The 23,715-nt window shown below is 40.1% G+C and overlaps 1 protein-coding gene across 4 annotated transcripts in view; it reads left to right on the forward strand.

The window, feature by feature from the left end:
• Positions 1 to 21,273, forward strand: part of RHBDL2 (rhomboid like 2) — a 52,887-nt gene extending 31,614 nt beyond the window's left edge. For 2 of the 4 annotated variants that reach the window (XM_045548203.1, XM_045548202.1), the window contains exons 2-8: positions 453 to 719; positions 3,302 to 3,450; positions 7,309 to 7,421; positions 12,387 to 12,487; positions 15,319 to 15,379; positions 19,893 to 19,954; positions 20,723 to 21,273. In XM_045548203.1, the coding sequence (XP_045404159.1) occupies positions 474 to 719; positions 3,302 to 3,450; positions 7,309 to 7,421; positions 12,387 to 12,487; positions 15,319 to 15,379; positions 19,893 to 19,954; positions 20,723 to 20,902 (912 nt within the window). In that variant the 5' untranslated portion in view covers positions 453 to 473 and the 3' untranslated portion in view covers positions 20,903 to 21,273. Of the gene's footprint in view, positions 1 to 350; positions 720 to 3,301; positions 3,451 to 7,308; positions 7,422 to 12,386; positions 12,488 to 15,318; positions 15,380 to 19,892; positions 19,955 to 20,722 lie in introns of all 4 variants that reach the window. The other 2 variants (XM_045548201.1, XM_045548204.1) reach the window with 2 other exon arrangements.
• Positions 21,274 to 23,715: the final 2,442 nt, after the last annotated feature.

Consider the following 23,715-nt stretch of genomic DNA (forward strand, 5'->3'; position numbering starts at 1 on the left):
GATTAACTGCTTAATGGGTATGGGGTTTTTGTTTGTGGTGATGAAAAACGTTTTGGAACTAGATAATGGTGATGGTCGCACAGCATTGTAAATGTACTCAATGCCACCGAATTGTACACTTTAAACGGTAAATTTTATGTTATGTGTATTTGACCACAATTTAGGAAATACATAATTTGAGGCTCGGAGAACTTAAGTGACTTACCTGAGGTAGAGCTGTGTTCTTATCCCAGTCATCTGGCTCCATGGCTCATGCTTTTGAAAACAGTTACAGTGAAAATTTTATTTGGGGCCATTTAGGAGGTTTAGACCATCTTGATCATCTTCAGCTGCCTTCTATTAACACACAGGAAAGGCCTTGGAAACCAACAGTTGTGCCAGACAGCCCAGGAAAGAGCCATGGCCTGGAGACCATAGGGTCACCTGTTCCCTGGCATTCATGTCCCTCTCAGGTGGAGGGAGGACCCAGGACAATGGCTGCTGCTCATGATTTGGAGATGGAGAGTGTGAATCTGAATATGGGGAGAGAGATGAAAGAAGAGCTGGAGGAAGAGGAGAAAACGAGAGAGGACAGCGGAGGTAAAGGTCCTGCCAAGAATAAAAAGGTCCACAGGGTTGTCTCAAAATGGATGCTTCCTGAAAAGTCCCGAATGACATACTTGGAGAGAGCTAACTGCTTCCCCCCACCGGTGTTCATCATCTCCATCAGCCTGGCCGAGGTGAGTATGGGTGGTGGTGGACACTGGTGTGTGTCGCACTGGGGGGATGCAAATAAACTGGGGGTTAGATCCAGGTCTAGAGAAGAGACTGGGAACACGTAAGAAGAGAGCTCGGTGGGGACGGGGCGGCCACACCGACTTCCACCTTAGCCCTCTCCAGAGCTGCCTTCCCAGGCCTTTCCTGTGCCCCTGTTCACTCTTAACCAAGGGTTGAGTTTCATTTGTCAGACAAATCCCCTGCCCAGCACGGCTGCAATTTCAGTGGCTTCCTTTCATTTTAGCTGCTGGGGTCTTTATAAGCCAAATACTCTTGGGGTTGCAAATGGGCTTTATCTCAGGAACCAACTTAGATTGGTTCGTAAGGTCTGTCTGGGGCCATATGCTTAGAAGAGTTAAAGGCTGCCTCCGAATTTCAGTACAAAAAAAAGGGGATCCTCTAATGATGTCTCCTTTGGGCAGCATGTGTGTGTTCTCAGACTCTTATCTCGTCAGCTCTCCAGAAAAGAGTGCAGGGCTCCGAGAGGTGGGGTCACTTGCCCAAGGTCACATCTTGGTGACTGGGCCAGGACTAGGCTCCACCTGAGCTTCATGACACCCAGCCTTTTCTCCCACACCGGGTATCTCACAAAGGGACTTGCCGAGCATGGCTGCCTGTGCGGTGTGATTCCAGGGCACTGGGAAGTCCCTAATGTAGTCTTCTTCATTCCCACTGATGCCTCAGCTTCCTTATCAGAGACTGTATTAGTCAGGGTTCTCCAGAAAAACTGAACAATAGGGTGTGTGTGTGTGTGTGTGTGGAGAGAGACAGAGAGAGAGAGAGAGAGAGAGAGAGATTGGGATTTATTTTAAGGAATTGGTTCAAACAATCAAGGAGGCTTGGCAAGTCCAAGAGCTGTAGGGCAGAGGCAGGAGGCCCAGGGCAGAGTTGCAGTTTGAGTCTGAAGGTGTTCTGCTGGCAGAATTCCCTTTTCATTTTTTTCTCTTATTTTCTGGCTATGTGGAACAGAATTCCCTTTTCCTAAGGCAGGACAGTCTTTTTTCTAGTCAGGCCTTCAAATGATTAGATGAGGCTCACCCACATTATGGAGGAATCTGCTTCACTCAAGTCTCCTGATTTAAATATCAATCTCATCTAAAAAATACCCTCACAGAAACATCTGGAATAATGTTTGAGCAAATATCTGGGTACCACAGCCTAGCCAGGTTGACACATAACATTAACCGTCATGAGGAACGAGCCTTTTATGGCTCAGGTAAGAGGTGTGAGCCTCCCAGGAGACGCTTTTGTCAAGGCTATTTTGGAAGAAGAAATATAGTTCTAAATTTTCTCGAGGGATTTTGTTGTGAGATTATCTGCAACTGGGAAGTCATCAGGATCTTTCTGCTTCTCCCTCATACCCTTCCGGCCTGCGGCTTGTCTGGTGTGCCCGTGTTCCAGTCAACTGTGTGTATGTGGGGGGAGCCAGGGGTTGGAGAAGAGCGGGATAAGGTCACCTGGTACAAACCACGACTGCCCAGACACTGCGTGCTATGGAGAGGACAATTTTTCATAGAAGGGTCATGGAGCAGGTGCTGAGATATCTGCCTCTCACAGAAAGACCAATTTACTTATTAAATTTTTCTTAAATAAACTTTTTATTTTGGAATAATTTTAGCATTCTAGAAAAGTTGTCAAGATAGTACAGAGAATTCCTGTACACCCCTCACCCAATGTCTCCCATGGTTAGTATCGTATATTTCAACAGTTGGCGTATTAGTACTAAGTAAACTCCAGGCTTTATCTGGAGTTTACCAGTTTCTCCATTCATGTCCTCTGGTGCCCTCCAATGCAGGGTACTACACTGCGCTTAGTTCTCATGTCTCCCAGGCTCCTCTGATCTGTGACAGTTTCTCAGGCTTTCTTTTTCATGACTTTGATACTCTTGAGGAGGACTGGCCAGGTATCCCTTAGACTGTCCCCTGGTCTGGGTTTGTCTGATGTTTTTGTCATGATTAGACTGGAGTTATGGGTTTGCGGGAAGAATACCACAGAGGTGCAGTGTCCTTCCCGTCATGCTATTTCAGGGAGTTGAGGACATCGCATGACATCACTGGGGCATTCCCCTTCATCACGTGGTCAAGGCAGTGTTTGTCCACTGTCAAGTTGCTACTTTTCCTACTCACTCTTTAGAAGCAGCATTGACTTCCCTTCATACTAAGCTGTAAATGAAAGATCATACGGTGGGGGTGGGCAGACGAGGGCAGCGGGCGTTTAAGAGGGTGAGGGTGGTAGAGAAAGAACACAGTGTCAGAGAGCAGGGTGCCTAAGAGCAGGGGGAAGGGGCTTCAGAGACAGTCTTCTTTACACTGGGGGCCAGCGCTGCTCCTCACCACTGGAGGAAGTAGGATATGACCACAGTGGGGGACATGACCACAGCAAGGATGGCGGAGAAATTTAATTCCTGACATCTTCTTAGCCCATGCTGTGGTGGGAGCCACTTGAGAGTGTAAGCATTTGGAAGGAAGTTACTGCCCGCGGGTTTTAACGGGGCCACTCTCTGGAGAAGGTGTGGCTAACGCTCACGTCTGCCCCTCTGTGTCAGCTGGCGGTGTTTATTTACTATGCGGTGTGGAAGCCTCAGAACCAGTGGATCACCCTGGACACAGGCATCTTGGAGAGTCCCTTCATCTACTGTCCCGAGAAGAGGGAGGAAGCCTGGAGGTTTATCTCGTACATGCTGGTACATGCTGGGTAAGGAATGACAGTCAAGTCACTGATATCAGAGGTGATTATAAGTCATTGTAACCTCGAACTTGTTCAGTGCTTTATTATTGATCAGGCACTTTCATGCCCATAATCATGTTTGAGCCTCGCAGCAACCTTACGAAGCTGGTATTACTCCTGCTGTTCTATGTCTGAGGCTTAGAGGATGTGGTCACTTGCCCCAAGTCACACAGCTAAGTTGCAGAGCCAGGACCTCAACCCACTAGTGTAACTCTAAGGCCAGCGTACTTTACCTTGCATTATAACTGCCTAATGTTGGTATTTATATAGAAATAGTAAGGAGAAGAGAGCAAATCATCACCAAACCAAAAGCATGTTTCACTAGTTATCTGATGCTGTTAAATGTTCCCTGTAGGTTATGAAATGGCGGAGCTGAATCCCCCGTCCCCTCCCCCTCCACCACACACTTAAAACAAATTAATTCATGAACAAATTGATGAGTAGGTAATACTGTTATCCATCTGGAATAATACTGTCAATAGGAGATGCAGTGCCTGCCTTTTAATTTTGCTTATAGTTTTTAGCCTTTCTTTTCTTCCTTTTCTTTCCTCCTTTCCTTCCTTCCTTTCTTTCAGATTTTTTTTTTTTTTTTTTGAAACACAGTCTCACTCTCTTGCCTGGGCTAGAGTGCCATGGCATCAGCCTAGCTCACAGCAACCTCAAACTCCTGAGCTCAAGCGATCCTCCTGCCTCAGCCTCCCAGAGTGCTAGGATTACAGGCGTGAGCCACCGCGCCCAGCCTCTTTCTTTCTTTGTTATCTTTCTTTACAGGGTCTTGCTCTGTTGCCTAGGCTGGAGTGTAGTGGCATCGTCATATCTCACTGTAACCTCCAATTCTTGGGCTCAAGCAATCCTCCTGCCTCAGCCTTCTGAGTATCTGGGACTACAGGCACCCGCCACCACACCTGGCTTATTTTTCTGTTTTTTTGTAGAGAGGGTCTCACTCTTGCTCAGGCTGGTCTCAAACTCTTGATATCAAGCAATCCTCCTGCCTCGGCCTCCCAGAGTGCTAGGATTACAGGTGTGAGCCACTGCACTGGCCTAAAATGCTGATGGCCTTTCATGACCTCACTTAGCATCTATGATCCATTATGCCTGCTGCAGGTAGTGAGAATCTTACTGCTGGCCCCACCTCTCTGGTAGACTCTTGTGGTTTCAGGAGAGGCCAACCTTGTCTGCATAATCTACTCAGCTGTAGACTTGAAAGGAAGACTCTTTTGGTCAATGGCTAAAAAGGCATCCACAGCAGGACACATGGCTCAGAGGCTTGACAAGTCAGGGACAAAATCCCCAATTGTTCAGTTTCTATAGAAACTTCCACACTTTGGTTTTCCGCTGAACAGGTATGTTCCGAGCAAACATGGCTCCTGCATACAAGGACTTTAAAATTATAAGAAGGAATAGTCAAACAGTAATGTAAGGCAATACAGTATTATAGTATACATTAGTTACTTAACCTCTGTGGGCCTCAGTTTCCTCATCTATAAAATGGAGTAATAAAACCCACCTCATAAGGTTATTGTGATTAAATGAGACTGTGATTTTCACAGTGCCTGACACATAGTAAGGCACTGAAAAAGAATTTGCAAAGCTGTGTATGACATGTCACCTATGGGGTTATTTAAGTTAGGAAAGCTCTTGGATGCAAGTAACAAAAAAATATAACAGGGGCTTAAATGGATGGAGGTTATTTTTTTTCCTAGACAGCAATCCCAGAGGTAGGTGGTTGGTGCACCAGTTTAATGAAGCCAGAGCTCTCGGTCCTGTGGTGGCATTTCTGCTGTTCCCAGGGCCTTTCTCTCATGGCTGCAAGTTGGCTGCTGTAACTCTGCATTCAAAGCAAAGAGAAGGGGAAGGCGTGGTCCTGGGTACTGGTTCGTCCATCCCTTTTGTCAGGACAGAAGCTCTCTTATAAGTCTCCTACCAGTGTTTGTACTTGCATCTCATTGGCCAGAACCTTGTGCCTTGGCTACCCCTGGCTCAGAGAGGTCAGGAAAGCCAACATTAGTCCTTCCAGCCTCGCTAGAGAAGGGAGACAAGGGATAAGAGAAACAGGTGTTGGAGTAGCCACAGTGATATAGACAGAAAGAGGGAAAGAGCAGAGTGCAGATGGAGTCATGGATGACATAGATTCAAGTTGGACCTTGAAGGGCAGATAAAATTTGGATGAAAACAATTAGTATTTCTATTTTGGGTATATGACAGGATCTCATTTTTATGCCATTTCTAGTCTTGCTGTTGCACAGCAGAAAGGATGTGTGGGGTGATTCTTATGTGAGGTGGTACTGGTCACCTAGTCCTCAAGGTATTCTCAGAGAACAGGGCGGCTTTCTTTGTCCTTCTCATTTAGATTCAGAAGCAGGTGTTTCTAATCCCCTTTATGTCTGAGGTCTGAAAAAAAAAAAAAAAAAAACTAGTATAACTGTCCTTACTAGACTACTCTGTGCTGAATTACATATTACCTCTCATATGTCTTTGAAGCTGGCTTGGACAGTGATAGTCGTGGATGGGTGTACACATGACCTTAAAGGTAAGGAATCTGTTCTGCATGATATGCCCAGAGGACCTCTTCCATGATCTGCTGGATATTCGTTATGTAAATGATAATCCAAAAACACAACCCTTAAAACTAATACGAAAGCTGCGGCACTGTGGAAGATCTAACACCTATTTTGTTTTTGAACTTTCTGGTTTAAACTGAAATCTTTTTTAAACAAAATAAAGTACTGTGCTACATAGCAACTAAATTACGGATTACTCTAATGTGGGAATTTTTCAAATTATGTTCAGAGATTCTCCATAGATGCTTGTGGAGTTGGACAAGCAAGATAATATGAATTTCATTTAAAATTTAAGGCCAGGTGTGGTGGCTCACACCTGTAATCCTAGCACTCTGGGAGGCCAAGGTGGAGGATCACTTTAGGTCAGGAGTTGGAGACCAGCCTGAGCAAGAGTGAGACTCTGTCTCTACTAAAAATAGAAACATTGGCCAGGCATGGTGGCTTGTGCCTGTAGTCCCAGCTACTCGGGAGGCTAAGGCAGGAGGATTGCTTGAGCCCAGGAGTTTGAGGTTGCTGTGAGCTAGCTAGGCTGATGCCATGGCACTCTAACCAGGTGACAGAGCAAGACTCTCTCAAAAAGAAAAAAAAAAATTTAAAATTTAAAAACTATAATTAAAAATACCTGTATTCAAATATGTTGTGTGCCAAATTGTAGTACATGGGAGATACCAACTTTAGTTGGTGTTACTAGGTACACTTTTTAACACAGAACTGGGAATTAAGTTTCTCTTGCTGTCTCTGTTTTATTAAAGAACATCCTGAGTTTTGCAAGACAGGATGTTGAAAAATCTATTGAAATTTAAATTCAATATCAGTGAATTAGAATTTTCTCAAAATTGTGCAATGGAAACAAAATCAGATGCTGAAGCCGACATAAGATGGTAATTGTCCTCCAAACTCCCTAATTTCAAGTTGATGCTCCTTAAACCTGCCTCACTGATCTCTTTTTGGTGTTATAAGCAATTGTTACAAAGCAGAATAAAATAAGTTAAATGAATTTATATTTTTATTTTATTTCTTTTTTTTCATGAGTCAAGGAATAAAATTTATACTTCTAAATTGCCCTTTTGTTTTAAATATTGAAGCTCTAGGCAAGATTTTATTTACAAAAAGAAAAAAGAGTTCCCTGCTAAAAAACTTTAGAAAATGGAATTCTAGGTAAGCAAGTCCTTAAGAAGAAACAAAACATCAGAGCCTGTAGTCTACCAAGGAAATTACTGCTTGGTTTAGTCATAATGTTTGACAACTGTGTTTGTCTCTGCAGAGTTCAGCACATCTTGGGGAATCTTGCTATGCAGCTCGTTTTGGGTATTCCCTTGGAAATGGTCCACAAAGGCCTCCGAGTGGGGCTGGTCTATCTGGCAGGAGTGATTGCAGGTTAGTGTTCTGAAGGCAACACAGAATCAATACTTCTGGACTCTTAGAATTAAAAGCAAAGGTAACAAACATTTATAATGGGCTTCAAGTCAAAATTTATTGCAATCTCTCTCTTTTTTTTTTCAGAGACAGGGTCTCACTCTGTCACCCATGCTGGAGTGCGGTGCTGTGATCACAGCTCACTACAACCTTGAACTCGTAAGCTCAAGCGATCCTCCTGTCTCAGTCTTCCCTGTAGCTAGGACTACAGGTGTACAACACAATGCCTGGCTAATTTTTTAAAAAAGTTTTTTGTAGAGATGGGGTCTTGCTACATTGGCCAGGCTGGTCTTAAACTCCTGACCTCAAGTGATCATCTGCCTCGGCCTCCCAAAGTGCTAGGATTATAGGCGTGAGCCACCATGCCTGGCTTATTGCACTACTAATATATGCTTGGGAACACTAAGCATTAGAGATAATTTAATTAGAGACAATATAAGCACATGAAGACAGGACATTATGCCTATTCTAAGGTATCTTACACTCAGACAGGATTTTGCACAGAAAATGCAAGTAGTTCGGTGTACAGATACATATATTGGGTAAAGGCCTAAAGCTGGACCATGAAAGCCGTTATGTGTGAGACTAATGATTTTGAGAAATAGCATGATCAGATTTTCATGTAAGGAAGACAACTTTAAAAGAATGTAGAGAATAATTAAAGGGACTCAAAGACTGAGTGGGGACTAGCATCATATGGCAATGATCTCTAAGACTGAGTGTGCCTAAAATGATCCATTATAGTGTGGGAAGAAAACATTTGAGCTCCCATCCATCTATTTGTTCATTTACTGGAAACGTTTTTTAAAAAATTAAACTTTTTGGCTGGGAGAGATGGCTCACGCCTGTAATCCCAGCACTTTGGGAGGCAGGAGGATTGTTTGAGGCCAGGAGTTTGAGACCAGCCTTGGCAATAGCAAGATCCTGTCTCTACAAAAAATAAAAAGTTAGCTGGGCGTGATGGCATGTGCTTGTAGTCTCAGCTACTCAGGAGGCTGAGGCAAGAGGATTGCTTGAGCCCAGGAGCTTGAGGTTGCAGTGAGCTATGGTGATGCCACTGCACTCTAGCCCAGGCAATAGAGTGAGTCCCTGTCTCAAAAAAATTTAAACACTTTGTTTTGAGATAATTGTAGATTTACATGCAGTTATTAGAAATAATGGCTAGACATTCCATGTGCCCTTTAACCAGTTACCTCCAGTGGGTAACATCTTGCAAAACTTTAGTACAGTAGTACAACTAGGATATCCACATTGATACAGTCAAGGTACAAAACATTTTCAACACCGCAAGGATCCCTCATATTGCCTTGTTATAGCTATAGCCTCTTCCCTCCCACCTACCCACTCTCCTTTACACCTGGCAACAACTAATCTGTTCTCCATTTCTATAATGTTGTCATTTGAAGATTATGTAAATGGAATAATCCAGTATATAACCTTGTGGGATTAATTTCCTTCACTCAGTATGTCTCTAGAGATTCATCGAGGTTGTTGCATGTATCAATAGTTCATTCCTTTTTATTGCTGAGTAGTATTCCATAAAATGGATGTACCATTGCTTATTTAATCATTCACTCATTGAAGGACATCTTTGGTTATTTCCAGTTTTGGCTATTAGGAATAACGCTGCTATAAATATTTGTGTATACATTTTTATGAATGTAAGTATAGGGTTTTGTGAACACAAGTTTTCATTTCTCTAGGATAAGTGCCCAAGCGCCCAGTTGCTGGGTCATAGGATAGTGGCATATTTCATTTTTAAAGAAAATTTCAGAGTGTTTTCTAGAATGTCTGTTCCATCTTACATGCCTCCCAGCAATGTATAAGTGATTCAGTTTCTCCACATCTTCACCAGCATTTGGTGTTGTCACTATTTTTTATTCTACCTGTGCTCGTAAGTGTGTAGTGATATCTCATTATGGTCTTATTATAATTTGCATTTCCCATGGCTAATGACATTGAACATCTTTTTTTGGGGGGGGTGGAGGGACATTCTGAGATGCAATGTTGAATATCTTTTCATGTGCTTATTTGCCACTTATCTTCTTCAGTGAAATGTCTGTTCATGTTTTTTGCCCATTTTCTAATTGGATTTTTTTTTTGCTGTTGATTTTTGAGAACTATTTATATATTCTAGATACTAGCCTTTCATTGAGTGTGTAGTTTATAAATATTTTCACCTAGCCTATAGCTCATCTTTTCATCCTCTCAACAGGGTCTTTCACAGAGCACAAAAGTTTAATTTTGATGAAGTCCGTTTATCAATTTTCTTCTATTATGAATTGTATGTTTGGGGTTATGTCTAAAAATTCTTCACTAAGCTCTAAGTCCTGACGATTTCCTCCTATGTTATCTTCTAAAAGTTATAGCTTTACGCTTCACATTGAAATATGTCATGCATTTTGAGTGAGTTAATTTTTGTGTAAGGTATAACATTCAGATTGAGGTTCTGTTTGCTTGTTTGGCCTATGAATATCCAGTTATGCCAGAACAATTTTTTGAAAAGACTGTTCATTCTTCATTGAACTGCTTTTGCACCTTTGTCAAAAATCATTTGCCTGTAGCTGTGTGGGGTATTGGGGGTTCATTTTACTCCACGGATCCTTCTACCATACTGCATAGTCTTGGTTACTGTAGTCATATAATAAGTCTTGAAATCAGTTAGAGTGATTCTTCACACTTTATTTTTCATTTTCAAAATTGTTTTAGCTTCTCTAATTCCTTTGCCTTTCCATACATAAATTTTATAATAATCCCATCTGTATCTATGGAAATTCTTGCTGGGAAGTTTTCAGGAGTTGTTTTAAGCCTCTTCATCAATTTGGGGAAAACTGACATCTTTACTATGTTGAGTCTTTCAATCCATGAACACAGTATGTCTTTTATTTAGATCTCCTAAATTGTATTACATTTTAAATTTTAGTGTCCATGTGTTCATTGCTGGTACACAGAAACAGAATTGATTTTTTTTTCTTTTAGACATGGGGTCTCACTATGTTGCCCAGGCTAGACTCAAACTCCTGGGCTCAAGCGATCCTCCTGCCTCAGCCTCCTGAGTAGTTGGGACCATGGGTGTGCACCACCAAACTGGCTGATTTTTATATGTTGATCTTATATCTTGCAACTTTCCTGAACTCACTTATTAGGGTCCTAAGGTTTTTTTTGGTTTGTTTATTTTGTCTTAGATTTCTTGGGATTTACCATGTCATCAGCAAACCATCAAGTCATCTATAAATAGAGACAGTTTTATTTCTTCGTCTCCAATCTGTTTGCATTTTGTTTCCTTTTCTTGCCTTCTTGTGCTGGCTAGCACATCCACACTATCTATGTTGAATAAGAGTGGGCAGAACAGATATCCTTGCCTTGTTCCTGACCTTAGGCAGAAAGCAATCAGTCTTTCACCACTATGTATAATGTTAGCTGTAGGTTTTTTGTAGATGCTTTTTATCAATTCATTTATTTCTAAAAATTGTGCAAGAAATCAAGCAGAACTAATATGAAATACACAGATTGACATAGGGCCCTCTTTGGTCTTTATGTGTCACTTAAATATGTGCAGTTTCCTGGGGGTAGGGTGGGAGTTCCACAAGACACAGGAACTGAAAGCCCTCATTGGCTTGTTCCCTCTTGTGCTGTAGGATTTATTGCAGTTCCTATGTGCCTGGTTAAATAAACAAGGTAATCCTTACAAGAAAGAAAGGACATCTTGAGTAAGGGAGTTATTACAAAAATCTTTTGTACCTCCCAGAGACTTGCTGATTATTTTATGGCAAATTACTTAGAAGAGTTGTTGACTTAAATTATAATAGTTTATGCATTTTTCTGTTACAAAACAAGGGTGTTGAATTTGCTGTCTTTTTTCTGTGATAACAAAAGATTTTTGGTGGTATGTTACCTAACAGGTGTTGTTGAGAAAAACAAACACAAAATATGTCCCTTTGAGAACATGATAGCATTTTTCTCTCAAGGAGAGAGAAAATAACTGCTTTTCCAAAAATACTTATGCTATGCAAAGGGCATTTTCAAAACTGGTAATTGGAAATTGTTCTATCATTATGTGATTTTGCTCCTGAAAATGGTGCAATATCTCTTATAAATTCATACTTAAAAAGCTGGGAAGGTGGGTGCAGTGGCCTATGCCTGTAAACCTAGCACTTTGGGAGGTCAAGGTGGGAGGATGGCTTGAGGCCAGGAGTTCAAGACTAGCCTGAGGATGAGCCAGACCCTCTCTCTACAAAAATAGGAAAAATTTTCTGGGTGTGGTGGCACACACCTGTAGTCCCAGCTACTTGGGAGACTGAGGCAGGAGGATTACTTGAACCCAGGAGTTTGAGGTTGCTGTGAGCTAGGCTGATGCCACGGCACTCTAGCCTGGGCAACAGAGTGAGACTCTGTCTCAAAAAAAAAAAAAAAAAAGAGAAAGATAGCCATTAGATAATGAAATGTTGGAATGTCTCAGGTATTTTGATTGTTTTGACTAAACATGTAGGATATTTTGAAACAACAGCTAACAAGTATATATTACATGTTAGGCAGCATTCTAAGCACAACACATCTATCAATTTATTTACTTTCCCTGGTAATCCATTGCGGTAAGTTCTATTAATAGCTCTATTTTGTAGGTAGGGAAACTGAGGCACAGAGACGTTAAATAACTTCCTCAGGTCACACAGCTGGTAATTATGGCTCCAGAGTCTGTGCTCTTGTTATTATTAAATTGGTTTCTAATGAACATTTAATGTTTCAGAAAAATTGTAGCAGTTAGCTTACATAGCTGTACTTCTACAGTATGAAAGGGATAAAATGAATTTGGTGTTTGTTAATATGATAATAGACCAAACTTCCCAAACTTTTATCTTAGATTAGAAAAATTTATCTTGCATATTCTTACAGTCATGTCTGATTCTTTGTGTTTTATTTCTGTAGGATCCCTTGCCAGCTCCATATTTGACCCACTCAAATCTCTTGTGGGTGCTTCAGGAGGAGTCTATGCTCTGATGGGAGGCTATTTTATGAATGTTCTAGTGGTAAGAACTTTGGAGATGAAGTCTATGGGCTTTTTATTAAAACAAGAAAGACAAAAAACAAAAACTGTTATTTGGTTCAGGGAACTGTCATTTATCAATATTTACTGAAAGCCAGACATGGTGGTGCGTGCCTGTCGTCACGCTTGAGGTCAGGAGTTCGAGGCTGCAGTGCAGTATGATCGTGCCTGTGAACGGCCACTACACTCCAGCCTGGGCAACACAGTGAGACGCTGTCTCTTAAAAAACAAAAATTTACCGAGCATTCATTTTCTGAGAATCGTATGCCCACCAGAATTTTCCTTTCATATTTCATCTTTTTTTTTTCTGATCTCAAAAGTAATGGGTACTATGTAAAATTTAAAATAAACCAGAAAGTCAAGGTCCCCAATATAGTATTTGTTAAAAGTTTGGGGGGGGGGGGCGGGTTGAAGAGAGGTTGTTGATGGTTTTATATATATTCTTTCAGACCTTTTTCTATGTGTACTCAAAATCCTACTGATATTAACATTACAAAATGGAATCACCCTTATATCGTTCTGCATTTAGCATAGAGTATCCTGACCATCTACCCACGTCAGTACACAGAGATCCCCCTCAGTCTTTGCAGGTGCTCCATAGAATCCTCTATATATTAATAGCTGCATCATGATTTATTTAATGAATCTTTCATTAAAAAAGATTTGGGTTGATTCCAGCTTTTCACTGTTACAAATAATGCTGTAGGAAATGTTCTTTTACATTTTTTTTTTCATTTGTGTGATTTTTTTTTTTTTTTGTAGGATAAATTTCTAGAAGTGGATTTACTGGATAAAGTCTTTAAACTGGCTTGGCATGGTGGCTCATGCCTATAATCCCAGCACTTTGGGAGGCCAAGCCAGGAGAATTGCTTAAGGCCAGGAGTTTGAGACCAGCCTGGGCAACAGAGTGAGACTCTGTCTCAACAAAATATAAAAAAATTAGCTGAGCATGGTGCAATCCTAGCTACTACGGAGGCTGAGCCAGGAAAATTGCTTGAGCCCAGGAGTTGGAAGTTGCAGTGAGCTCTGGTCATGCCACTGTACTCCAGTCTCGGTGACAGAGTGAAGCCCTGTCTAAAAACAAAAGGCTTTAAATTTTTATATGGATATCCCAAATTGCCCTCCAAAGGTGGCATTTCATTTTACACTCCCATGACAGTATGCGAGAATGCCAACCACTTTTTAAAACAGGCTAAAATCCTGATTAGTTCTTAACCCTTTAACCTTTTGGGAATACTTTTAAAATTACTGTACTAAGAAAAATGTCAGGCAATTATAAAACTGTTCCAAACATAGAAATCACTTAGAAAAATGGTTTTTAAACATTGCATTGTAACCCATGAATGGATATAAATTTGGTTTAAGGGACTGCTGCCAAAAATTAAACAAAATTAAAAAAAATCAGTGTGTATCTATACCACATGTAATAAGGATAAGTACTGTTGATTTATGTGTGTACTGGGTTATTATGCAAATAATTTCTTACTATAGATCATGGTCACAAGAATTTGAAAATAATTGATTTAGAATAAATACGAATATTTCAGCATCTTTACTCCTTGGGAAGAGAGTTAATAATTCGAAAGGGAAGGGAGAAGTTAACTCAGTAAAGTAGAAATGTCTGACTCAGCAGTTCTCTAGTGACACATAGGTGTATACTGCAAGCTAGACTGAAAATTTTCAAAGCTAAAATCAAACAGTGGTTTTTGACCAACATTTTCAATACTTTTGAAATTATCTCAAAAAATTTAGGTAACACTTAAATTTTAGTTAAGTCTTTGCTAACTACCGTGAAAGAGGATGAAGAGGTATCAAATGAATGATATTAACCAAAAACCTTGGAAATATTTCATTTTTTTGTTTGGTTTTTTTTTTTTTGAGACAGAGTCTCGCTCTATTGCCTGGGCTAGAGTGCCGTGGTGTCAGCATAGCTTACAGCAACCTCAAACTCCTGGTCTCAAGCAATCCTCCTGCCTTAGCCTCCCGAGTAGCTGGGACTATAGGCGTGTGACTAATTTTTCTATTTTTAGTAGAGACAGAGTCTTGCACTTGCTCAGGCTGGTCTCGAACTCCTGAGCTCAAACAATCCTCCTGCCTTGGCCTCCCAGAGTGCTAGAATACAGGTGTGAGCCACTGAGCCTGGCTGGAAATAATTTCATCAAACTTAGCTTGACAGCATTTATTTATCTCCTTATTTATCTATTTATTTATTTTTCTTTTAGAGACGAGGTCTCGCTCTGTTGCTTAGGCTGGAGTGCCATGGCATGACCATAGCTCACTGCAATCTCCAAGTTCTGTGTTCAAGTGGTCCTCCTGCCTCAGCCCCCTAAATAGCTAGGACTACAGGTGCGCGCCACCACTCCAGTTAAGTTTTAAATTTTTTGTAGAGACAGGGTCTTACAATGTTGCCCAGGCTTGTCTCAAACTCTTGGCCTCAAGCGATCCTCCCACCTTGGCCTCCCGGAGTGCTGGCATTACAGCCATGACCTAGCCTGGCTGGGTTTTACCTATTTATTTATTGACATGTTAAGTGTTGATTTTATATTACTTGTATTTAGATTATCACCATCTAATAAATTGTTGTCTAGTTTATACCATGAAATTAAACATCCTGTTTCATTTTATTCTCCAAAGTGTACTAGCATTGTACTTTCTAAATACATTTGGAAGCTTGGCTATTACACTCATGCTTTGATTTGCAAACATTGTAAACTGAAACATTATTTTAAATGAAAGGCAGCTAAAGAGGGATTAGTAGTGGGGTTTCACTTACCAATAGATAGCTTTTATGATTATTATTTATCTCTTTGCAAGAATTTTCGAGAAATGATTCCTGCCTTTGGAATTTTCAGACTACTGATCATCATCCTTATAAGTAAGTGTGTTTTGGGAACACTTTATACTGTTGAAGTCAAAACAAAATATAGAGATGAATCTGTAAATTAAATGTTTTATTTGGAATCATTGAATTGAAATTTGGGGCATACACATAGACCTGGGTGGTCTTTGGTATTTCCAAAGAAGGAAGAAAAGGCTCGGAGTTTTATTAGAAAGAGATATGTTATGTGTTGTTTTGAAAGAAAGACTATTGGGACTAGAGCAGCTTTTGAGAGCTGGCAAGCTGTGATTGGTGAGTGACGGTGGTAGGAAGAAATAGTCTTAAAGTTGTGGCAAGTCATTTCAGCAGCTATTAGGTAAAACTGGTCTTGAGGTTAGAGCAGGTAGTTTCAGCAGCTGGGCTTGCAGCAAATTCAATTCTTAGAGCTTTGCTATGTACCCTGAATTCTTTTGCCCCCTAGCCCCTCAACTCTGATTTATTTGGGTTTGATAAGAATGATCCATTTCACATAATCAACTTTTCTAATACCTTCAATTTTATTGGTTCAGGCTTCAGAAGGGCTTTTCACATCTCCCGAACACTAACATAGAAGATGGTAAGACGATTGCTAGCCTAGAGTCAGAAAGAACTATCAGCCTTCTAGCTTTAAGCAGAAAGGGGTAAATGGAGGAGTTTTCACAGACCCTTGGGGGTAGTTCCTAGACATGGCTACATGATGCTTTTGCTTTTTGTGTCTTTCTGAAGTGGGGGGAAGCCAAGGGAATAGAGCTCTAGGCACTCCCTCTACTTCAGCCACAATATCTTCGCTTAAGTTTTGTATACTAGACTTTCTCTTTCACATATTGGAATTTGTATATATATATATTTTCCTACAAAGGGAAAGCTTGGAAACCACTCATATGATCTATCTTCTTCCTCAATTTCTAAATTTTCGGATGAAGAAGACAAAACTGATCTAGTATATAAACATGGAGTGGTGGCTGTGGACTGAAGATGAGAGAGTAGAGGGTCTAGGAAGTGAGAGGCCCAGAAACCAGGAGGGTGACTAATCTCCAAGAATTCCAGCACTTCAAGCTGAAGGAGTTTAGGAAGGATGCTCAATCTGGGGAGGGGGGTGGAAGTTTACTGACTCTGAATGTAAGGGGGCACTTTGGATGACAGCAGGCCCTACAAGGTAGAAGAAAACAAGAGCGGAGGTGAGACAGTCACTTGTGTTTATGGACCTGCTCCAGTTGAAGCTGTACCCACACGAGAGCTGTAGGGAGACAGACAGACCCTGGGGTCAGACTTGAAAGCCAAGGCAGAGGTTATGTGATAAAGCCTAAGATTCTGGCTGTCCACATAGGAAGAAAAAATGATTTTGCTAATTGGTATCAAGAGCTCAATTATCCACATTATAGGAACTGAGGAACTACCTCTGTGAAAAGAGACTAAATTTAGTTTATGAACAATTTATTTGTACAAACTCCAATATTTCATCCTGATATAAAATAATTCACTTGTTCATAGCTTATACCATACTGTAGATAATTTTTTTTTTCTATACAAGGAATCCAAAAGATAAGGGAAAATTGTTAGCAGAGAAGGGAGAACAAGTATCTGGGTGACAGGAGAGTCACTGTAGGAGCAGGGCTGCCTCCTGATTTGTTAAGAGTCACAACCAGGACCAAGGGACGAATCATTTGACAAAAAAATATTGTGACACAAGTCATCTGGGTCTTCAGTCAGTCTGCTTCTTTTAGGTAATTATGAATGCCTTTTATAAAATAAGCCCTATACCCATAATGGGGAAATGATCTTAATACTGTTCTTTAATACTTTTCAATGTTGGAGTAAAAACCCTTTCCTCATGCCCAAGGTATCTCAAACGATAGTTTGTGTAATATTATGTCATTCTTGAGATAAGTAATAAAATCACTGAATGATGTACTTTTATTATATCCTACAAATATCTCACTGAGGAAGCAAGACATGCTAGCATTAACTTTCCTCAATTTTTGGCACATGTCATTTCTAAAAGTTCTTTGGCCTGGTTCACCTCCTATTGAAAATGAGGAGAGTTATGACTCACATCAGATTAATAAAATACAAATACATTTTTGAGACACATTTCCTTGGACGCATGTATACAGTTTAGTTTTGTTTTAAATGGCAAATATTCTTCTTAATTTTGAAGGATGATTGGCCTTAAGGATCTTCCTTCATCAAGGTCATTTGAGGCATGTGTTTTCTAACTAAGCAACTGAGCTTTCCTTTGGGAAAAGTTAAAGAAATCTCACATTTTCATCCTTTACAAAATCTATATAAAGGTAATTCTCTTAAGATGAGGGTCAAATTTTTAATGAGCACAATGATTTGGTTTATTGGAATACGGGCTTTTCAGGTGGGGAAGATATGTTCAAGTTTAGAGGCTGCAGCAGCCTAGAAGCAAACTCTCCTGGGAAGCAGAAAGAGGAGAGAGCCAGGAGAGATATAGGAAGGGGGCAAGATAAACCAGATACTGACATGCTAATGGTTACAAAGACTTTTTTGAGAGGAGGCCTCCTATTGTGGAAGACCAGACCAAAGTAACAGTTTCCGGGTAAGTCTGCCCTGTTCCTGGCAGTGGTTTTCTCCTACTTTCATAGTCCTATTCGTATATTATTTACACTGGATCAGGAAACACAACAGATTGAAAATATGATACAGCCTCATTTATCCAGCACTTCTGTGATAGTCATTTACGATGAAATTAATATTGAGTACTTCCTCGACCTCAATTTCTGTCCAGTGACCTCAACATCAATACAGTATTGAAAGGGGAACTAGTCAGAACACGTGATCCTGATGCTATTTTCCCAAAGGCAAGGACTAGGCCTTTCCATCTCCTAGGACACAGTGGCTCACTAAGTAGAGCACAGGGAATTGGGGGATGGGTGTGGAATGTGCTGTCTGCAAGAGATGTTTCTAAGCATCCTACATGTAGGGCAGGGTTCTTCTAGGCCAAGAAACTGGAAGCTCCTTTTGCAACACAGATCTGACTTATTTAAAGAATGTCTAAGTTCTGGCTCTCAAGGTTCTGTTGGAGAATGTCCTTTCATGGTTCAACTTCAGTACTCCTGATGGTAATGAGGCAATTAGCATGGTGCATGAGAGTGGAGCCTCAGTGTCTTGGTTTCTTTTTTTTTTTGAGACAGAGTCCCACTCTGTCACCCTGGATAGGTGCTGTGGTGTCAGCCTAGCTCACAGCAACCTCAAATTCCTGGGCTCAAGCAATCCTCCTGCCTCAGCCTCTGGAGTAGCTGGGACTACAGGCATGTGTCACCATGCCAGACCAATTTTTTCTGTAAATATTTTTAGTTGTCCATATAATTTCTTTCTATTTTTTTAGTAGAGATGGGGTCTCACTCTTGCTCATGCTGGTCTTGAACTCCTGAGCTCAAACGATCCACCCGCCTCGGCCTCCCAGAGTGCTAGGACTACAGGCGTGAGCCACTGCGCTCAGCTTTTGGTTTCTTTATGTATAAAATACCACCATCATTCCTCACTTGGATTGCTGCAATAGTATTCTTCTAGCTGGTCTCCCTGTTCCTGCTCTTGCTCCCCTTATGGTCTATTTCCTATATATTAATAGCATCCAGAATGATCTTTTTAAAACATACATCAGATCATGTCACTGCTGTGCTCAAAAGCTTTCAGAGGCTTCCTATCATTCAAAGTCAAAGTCCTTACAATGGCCCAGATCTCATCACCTACCACTTTATCCATAACTCAGTCCAGAGTGACCTGGAGGTCTTGTTAAAATACAGAATGCTGAGCCCCACCCTCAAGGTTTCTGGTTCAATAGATCTGGGGTGGGCCTGAGAATTTTCATTTCCAGTAAGTTCCCAGATGCTGCTGAGGCTGCCGGCCTTGGAGAAACCCACACTTTGAAAACCACCGGTTCAGCCAGATTAACTGTCAACTGCCTTGGAGTTCCTCAAGCATACCAGGCACATTCCTGCCTTAAGGGACTTGCACTTGCTCTTCCCCCTGTCTGGAAGACTCTTATTTCAAATATCAGCATGGCTTGCTCCCTTATTTCTGTCCAATGTCATATTCTCAGAGAGATCCTTCCTGACTCTCCTGTTAAAAAAAATCACATCTTATACCTGGCATTCCCAGTTCTTTTCCCTCTCTTTGTATTTTCTCCATAGCACTTAGCACCATTTGACAATAAAACTGTATGTTTTACTTGCTTGTTTGCCTCCCACCCACTAGACCGTTAGCTCCATGAGGTAGTGCTGTCTCAGCTGTCCATTGCTCTATATCTAACACCTAGAATAATGCCTGGCACATAGAAGATGGTCAATAAATACTTGGATGACTAAATCTTTAAGATGGGATAGTATCTACTTCATAGGGTTGTTAGAAGGATTAATGAGTTAATACATGTAGAGCTCTTAGGACAGCACCTGGCACAGAGTAAGTCTCAATAAATATTAGCTATTATTATTATCATGGGAACCAAAAACATTGGGTGTACTGTTATGGAGATCCTGGGGCTTCATCAGGGTGTTTTTCCTTCTAGTTGCATCAGACATGGGATTTGCTCTCTACAGAAGGTTCTTTGTCCCTGCAAATGGGTCTCCGGTGAGTTTGGTTTCTTCCTTTTTTAACCCATCAAAAAGAGTCATCAGGTAGGGACTACCACTCTGTGATTTATGGCAGTCAGATTTCCATTTGGAAGTTAAGAGAATTCCTAAGGAAATCAGACTTTTGGATTGTCCTTCTCACTTAACTCTCTCATATCCCTGACCAATGGGCTCAACTCCACTGCACCTGCCATCTTGCTAGCTATTCCAAAACAGGAGAGAAGCCCTGTTCAGAGAATAAAAAGTGGACTGGAAAAACAGTGGACTGAAAATTTGGGTCCATATAAATTTGTGATAAAAACTGACAAAGATTTCCAGTTTTGCTGGGATTAGTCTTTGAATTTGGTAGTTTCTGTTTGAGTATTTGCGTGTATGTTATGACTTGTGTTTTAATTCTGACATCCCACTTACATGGGATCAGATGTTTCCATAGAAATCCCTTAGGGCGACTCAACTCCTATTCTCTTGGCTGGCATTACATAGAACCATCCTAAATGCACTGATGATCAAGAAGAATGAGAAACAATGGCTCTGTCTTGTGTACTCAGAGAATGGGTGAAAACGACTTAGCTTCGCATGTTTTAGAGCATCTCCTCTCTGTGCATATGGAGTTTTGTGTCTCTTTAGCCTAACCCGCTGGTTCTCCAGATTTTTAGGTCTCTTGTTTGACTGTGATGGTATTGGTGTCTGAGTAAGAGAAATGCAACTGAAATATGCAATTAGCATTTTCTTCACTTATTTCCATTTTCTCCCCTTTTATCCAAAGGTGTCTTTTGCAGCTCACATTGCTGGTGGATTTGCTGGAATGTCCATAGGTTACACCGTGTTTAGCTGCTTTGATAAAGCACTGCTGAAGGACCCAAGGTTTTGGACAGCAATTGCTGCTTATTTGGCTTGTGTCTTATTTGCTGTGTTTTTCAACATTTTCTTATCCCCAGCAAACTGACCTTCCCCTAATATGAGTCAATTAATAAAAAGAGCCATGTGGAGGAAAAAAAATGGAAAACCTCTATGAAGAAACAGAAGTCTTGGCAAAGTCTAACCATTTTATAAAGAGGAAAAAACAGCACTGAACTGATCAGTTGCAAGGACTGCTTAGGATTTAAGGAAGGAGCTTCTGAATGTAAAGAGAGGGAAGAGGAAGAGAGAAAAGAGGAGGGTAGTAAAAAGGAGAGATTAGGTCCTTCCTAGTCATGGTACGCATGTATGTATCCCACAAAAAAGACTTGCTCTCCTTGGAGGATATATTTTGAAGACTGCTTGATAAAACCCTTGAATACTGTACTATGCTGATAATAAAAACTTTTCATACCTGTGTTAGACTCTTGATAATCACTTTAAAATAGATCACTGTTTGAGTAGATAGAGCACTACTGTTTGAGGTGTTTTACATGCTTTATTGCTAATCTTTTCAGCAACCTAGAAGGGTAGATATTACTCTGTATCTTAGAGATAAGGATAGGAAAACTCTTTAAAAATCAAGTACTTGTCCGAGGGGGGCAGAATTTAAATGTCAGTAATGACTTGCAAACCCATACCCTCCCTTACTGGTCTAACAATGCTGTGTTCCCCAAATTCTTAAAGTTAGAGTATCATAGGTGTATAGGAACAGACAGCTACGTGGGTATACTATGAATGGTAGAAATATCTTACAGAATAAGACTGAGAATTTTCTGGACTGCTAGTTTAAGATTCTAATAGTATGTCTAAGATTCCAAGGAACCTGGGACTAGCTTTCTGCTGCATACTATGTACCTGGACTCTTTGGATTCTCATCTGTGATCAGATTCTCATCTTTTTTCACGTGGCTAGTGGCTCTCCTAGGAGTGGGTTGGATTTATTTACAAAAGGTAAAATGTCATATCTGAAAGCAGAGAAGCCTGTATCCTTTTCCTGTATAGAATCCAGGTTGCTATTCATTTTGTTTTCCGAAATGGTAGTTTTAGGTCACCTGAACAAATAGAATTTTTCTCCTTTTCATCAACATATATTATTTATTAAACATCCATCTAAACACATTAATGTATTCTGAAAGGGGCACATATACTTAATTATATACAGTGAGAAAAGTTAGTATTTTAGCATTTTGAGAAAAACTGATCTGGATTTGTTAAAAAAATTTAAATTTAAGTACAAGCATGAGAATATGAGTAAACAAAGATTCAAACAAGAACTTAAAAGATAAAAGCTCCTTTTACCTTCTCACTCCAAACCTGCTGTTTTTCCCTAGCGATGACCACTGTCAACAGTCACAGCAGTATGATGTGTATCCTTGCAGGCTTTTTTTCTACATAGGATGAGCAGAAAGGGAAATGGATTTTAGTTGATGGCTGACTCATTGATTGCATTGAACTGCACCGAATCTGCTCTATGCCCACAAAGGGACAACCTCAGAGAACAAGTTGAAGGTGTCCATGGTAAAACTCCTCATAAGCATGATTTGCTTCTCAGATTTTACCTAAATTAAGCAAAGTTTATGTTACTCTATTTTAGCTAATTAGATATACTTACAAAACATAGGTTTTAGTAAGATGTACACGTATTGTTTTATAACTTGCTTTGCAACATGACTCAGAGATCTTTCTGTATTAGTTCATAAAGATCTTTATTCTCTGAATTGCTGAAGATGTACTATAGTCATTCCTCTACTGGACATTTAAATTGTTGCTGATTTTGTACAATTAACAACAGTGCTACAGGAACATGCTAGCATATACCGTGTGTCTTTGAGTGTGTTTGGTGAATGAATATTTCAAGCATCCAGAAGCAGAAATGTTATGTTAATTTTGTTAGATTTAAACTGCCTTTTAAATAGCTGTATCCATTTACCTACAATATATGAGAGTAACAGTTTCCCTCTACTTTGCCAAAAGAAGGTATTACAAATTTTGAAAAGTTTGCATTTTGATAGTTAAAAAAAATACTACCTACATTTAAATTTGTATGTCTCTGACTACTGAGTTGAGCATTTTTCAAGTTTATTAATAATTTATATATTACACACATCTAATTTATATAATACATAGTATAGAAACATAAATGTGTATGTTATGTATATACAAATATATATAAATTTTTTCCCTGTTGAAATGTTTGCATTTAATATGAAAAGTAGCTATTAGTTGGCAAAGAGGCCCAGGGAAGAAACACTCATCTATCATGGCCATCGCACCAGGCCACTTATTCTGAAGATTCCTTAATGACCTAAAGTACAGTACAATTGTTAATAACAGAAAACTAGACAGAGAAATAAGATTTATCTAACTATGAAAGCGGACATGACCACTGATTATTTTAGGCTGATGACTAAGAAGTTATTACCTAGTAAGAAAGACTTTTTGGTACTAGAAATGTGGCTAATTTTACCAAAAACAATGACACTTTATTGGGTTCCCCCAATGGCACAAATTACAATAAGAAAAGCACACAAATATCTCCTAATATTTTAAATTTGACATCTCTGAATTATAGAGCAATCATTTACTCAGCTTAATTTGGGGCTCATAACTTTAGTCTTCTAGACTGCACTGTGTTATTAGGAATATTAGAAACATTCCTTATCTTTATCCAAAAAAGCAGCTACTAGGTACATTTAGCTCTTTAAATTTTTATTAAAATTACAGAAAATTAAAAATTCAATTGCTCGGATACACAAACCATATTGCAAGTGTTCGATAGCTACATGTAGCTAGTGGCTACCTTATTGGACAGCACAGATAGAGAATATTTCCATTGTTGCAGAAAGTTCTATTGGACAGC

This window comes from Lemur catta, chromosome 3 (genome assembly GCF_020740605.2).
Source record: "Lemur catta isolate mLemCat1 chromosome 3, mLemCat1.pri, whole genome shotgun sequence".
In the NCBI taxonomy this organism is placed as follows: domain Eukaryota; kingdom Metazoa; phylum Chordata; class Mammalia; order Primates; family Lemuridae; genus Lemur; species Lemur catta.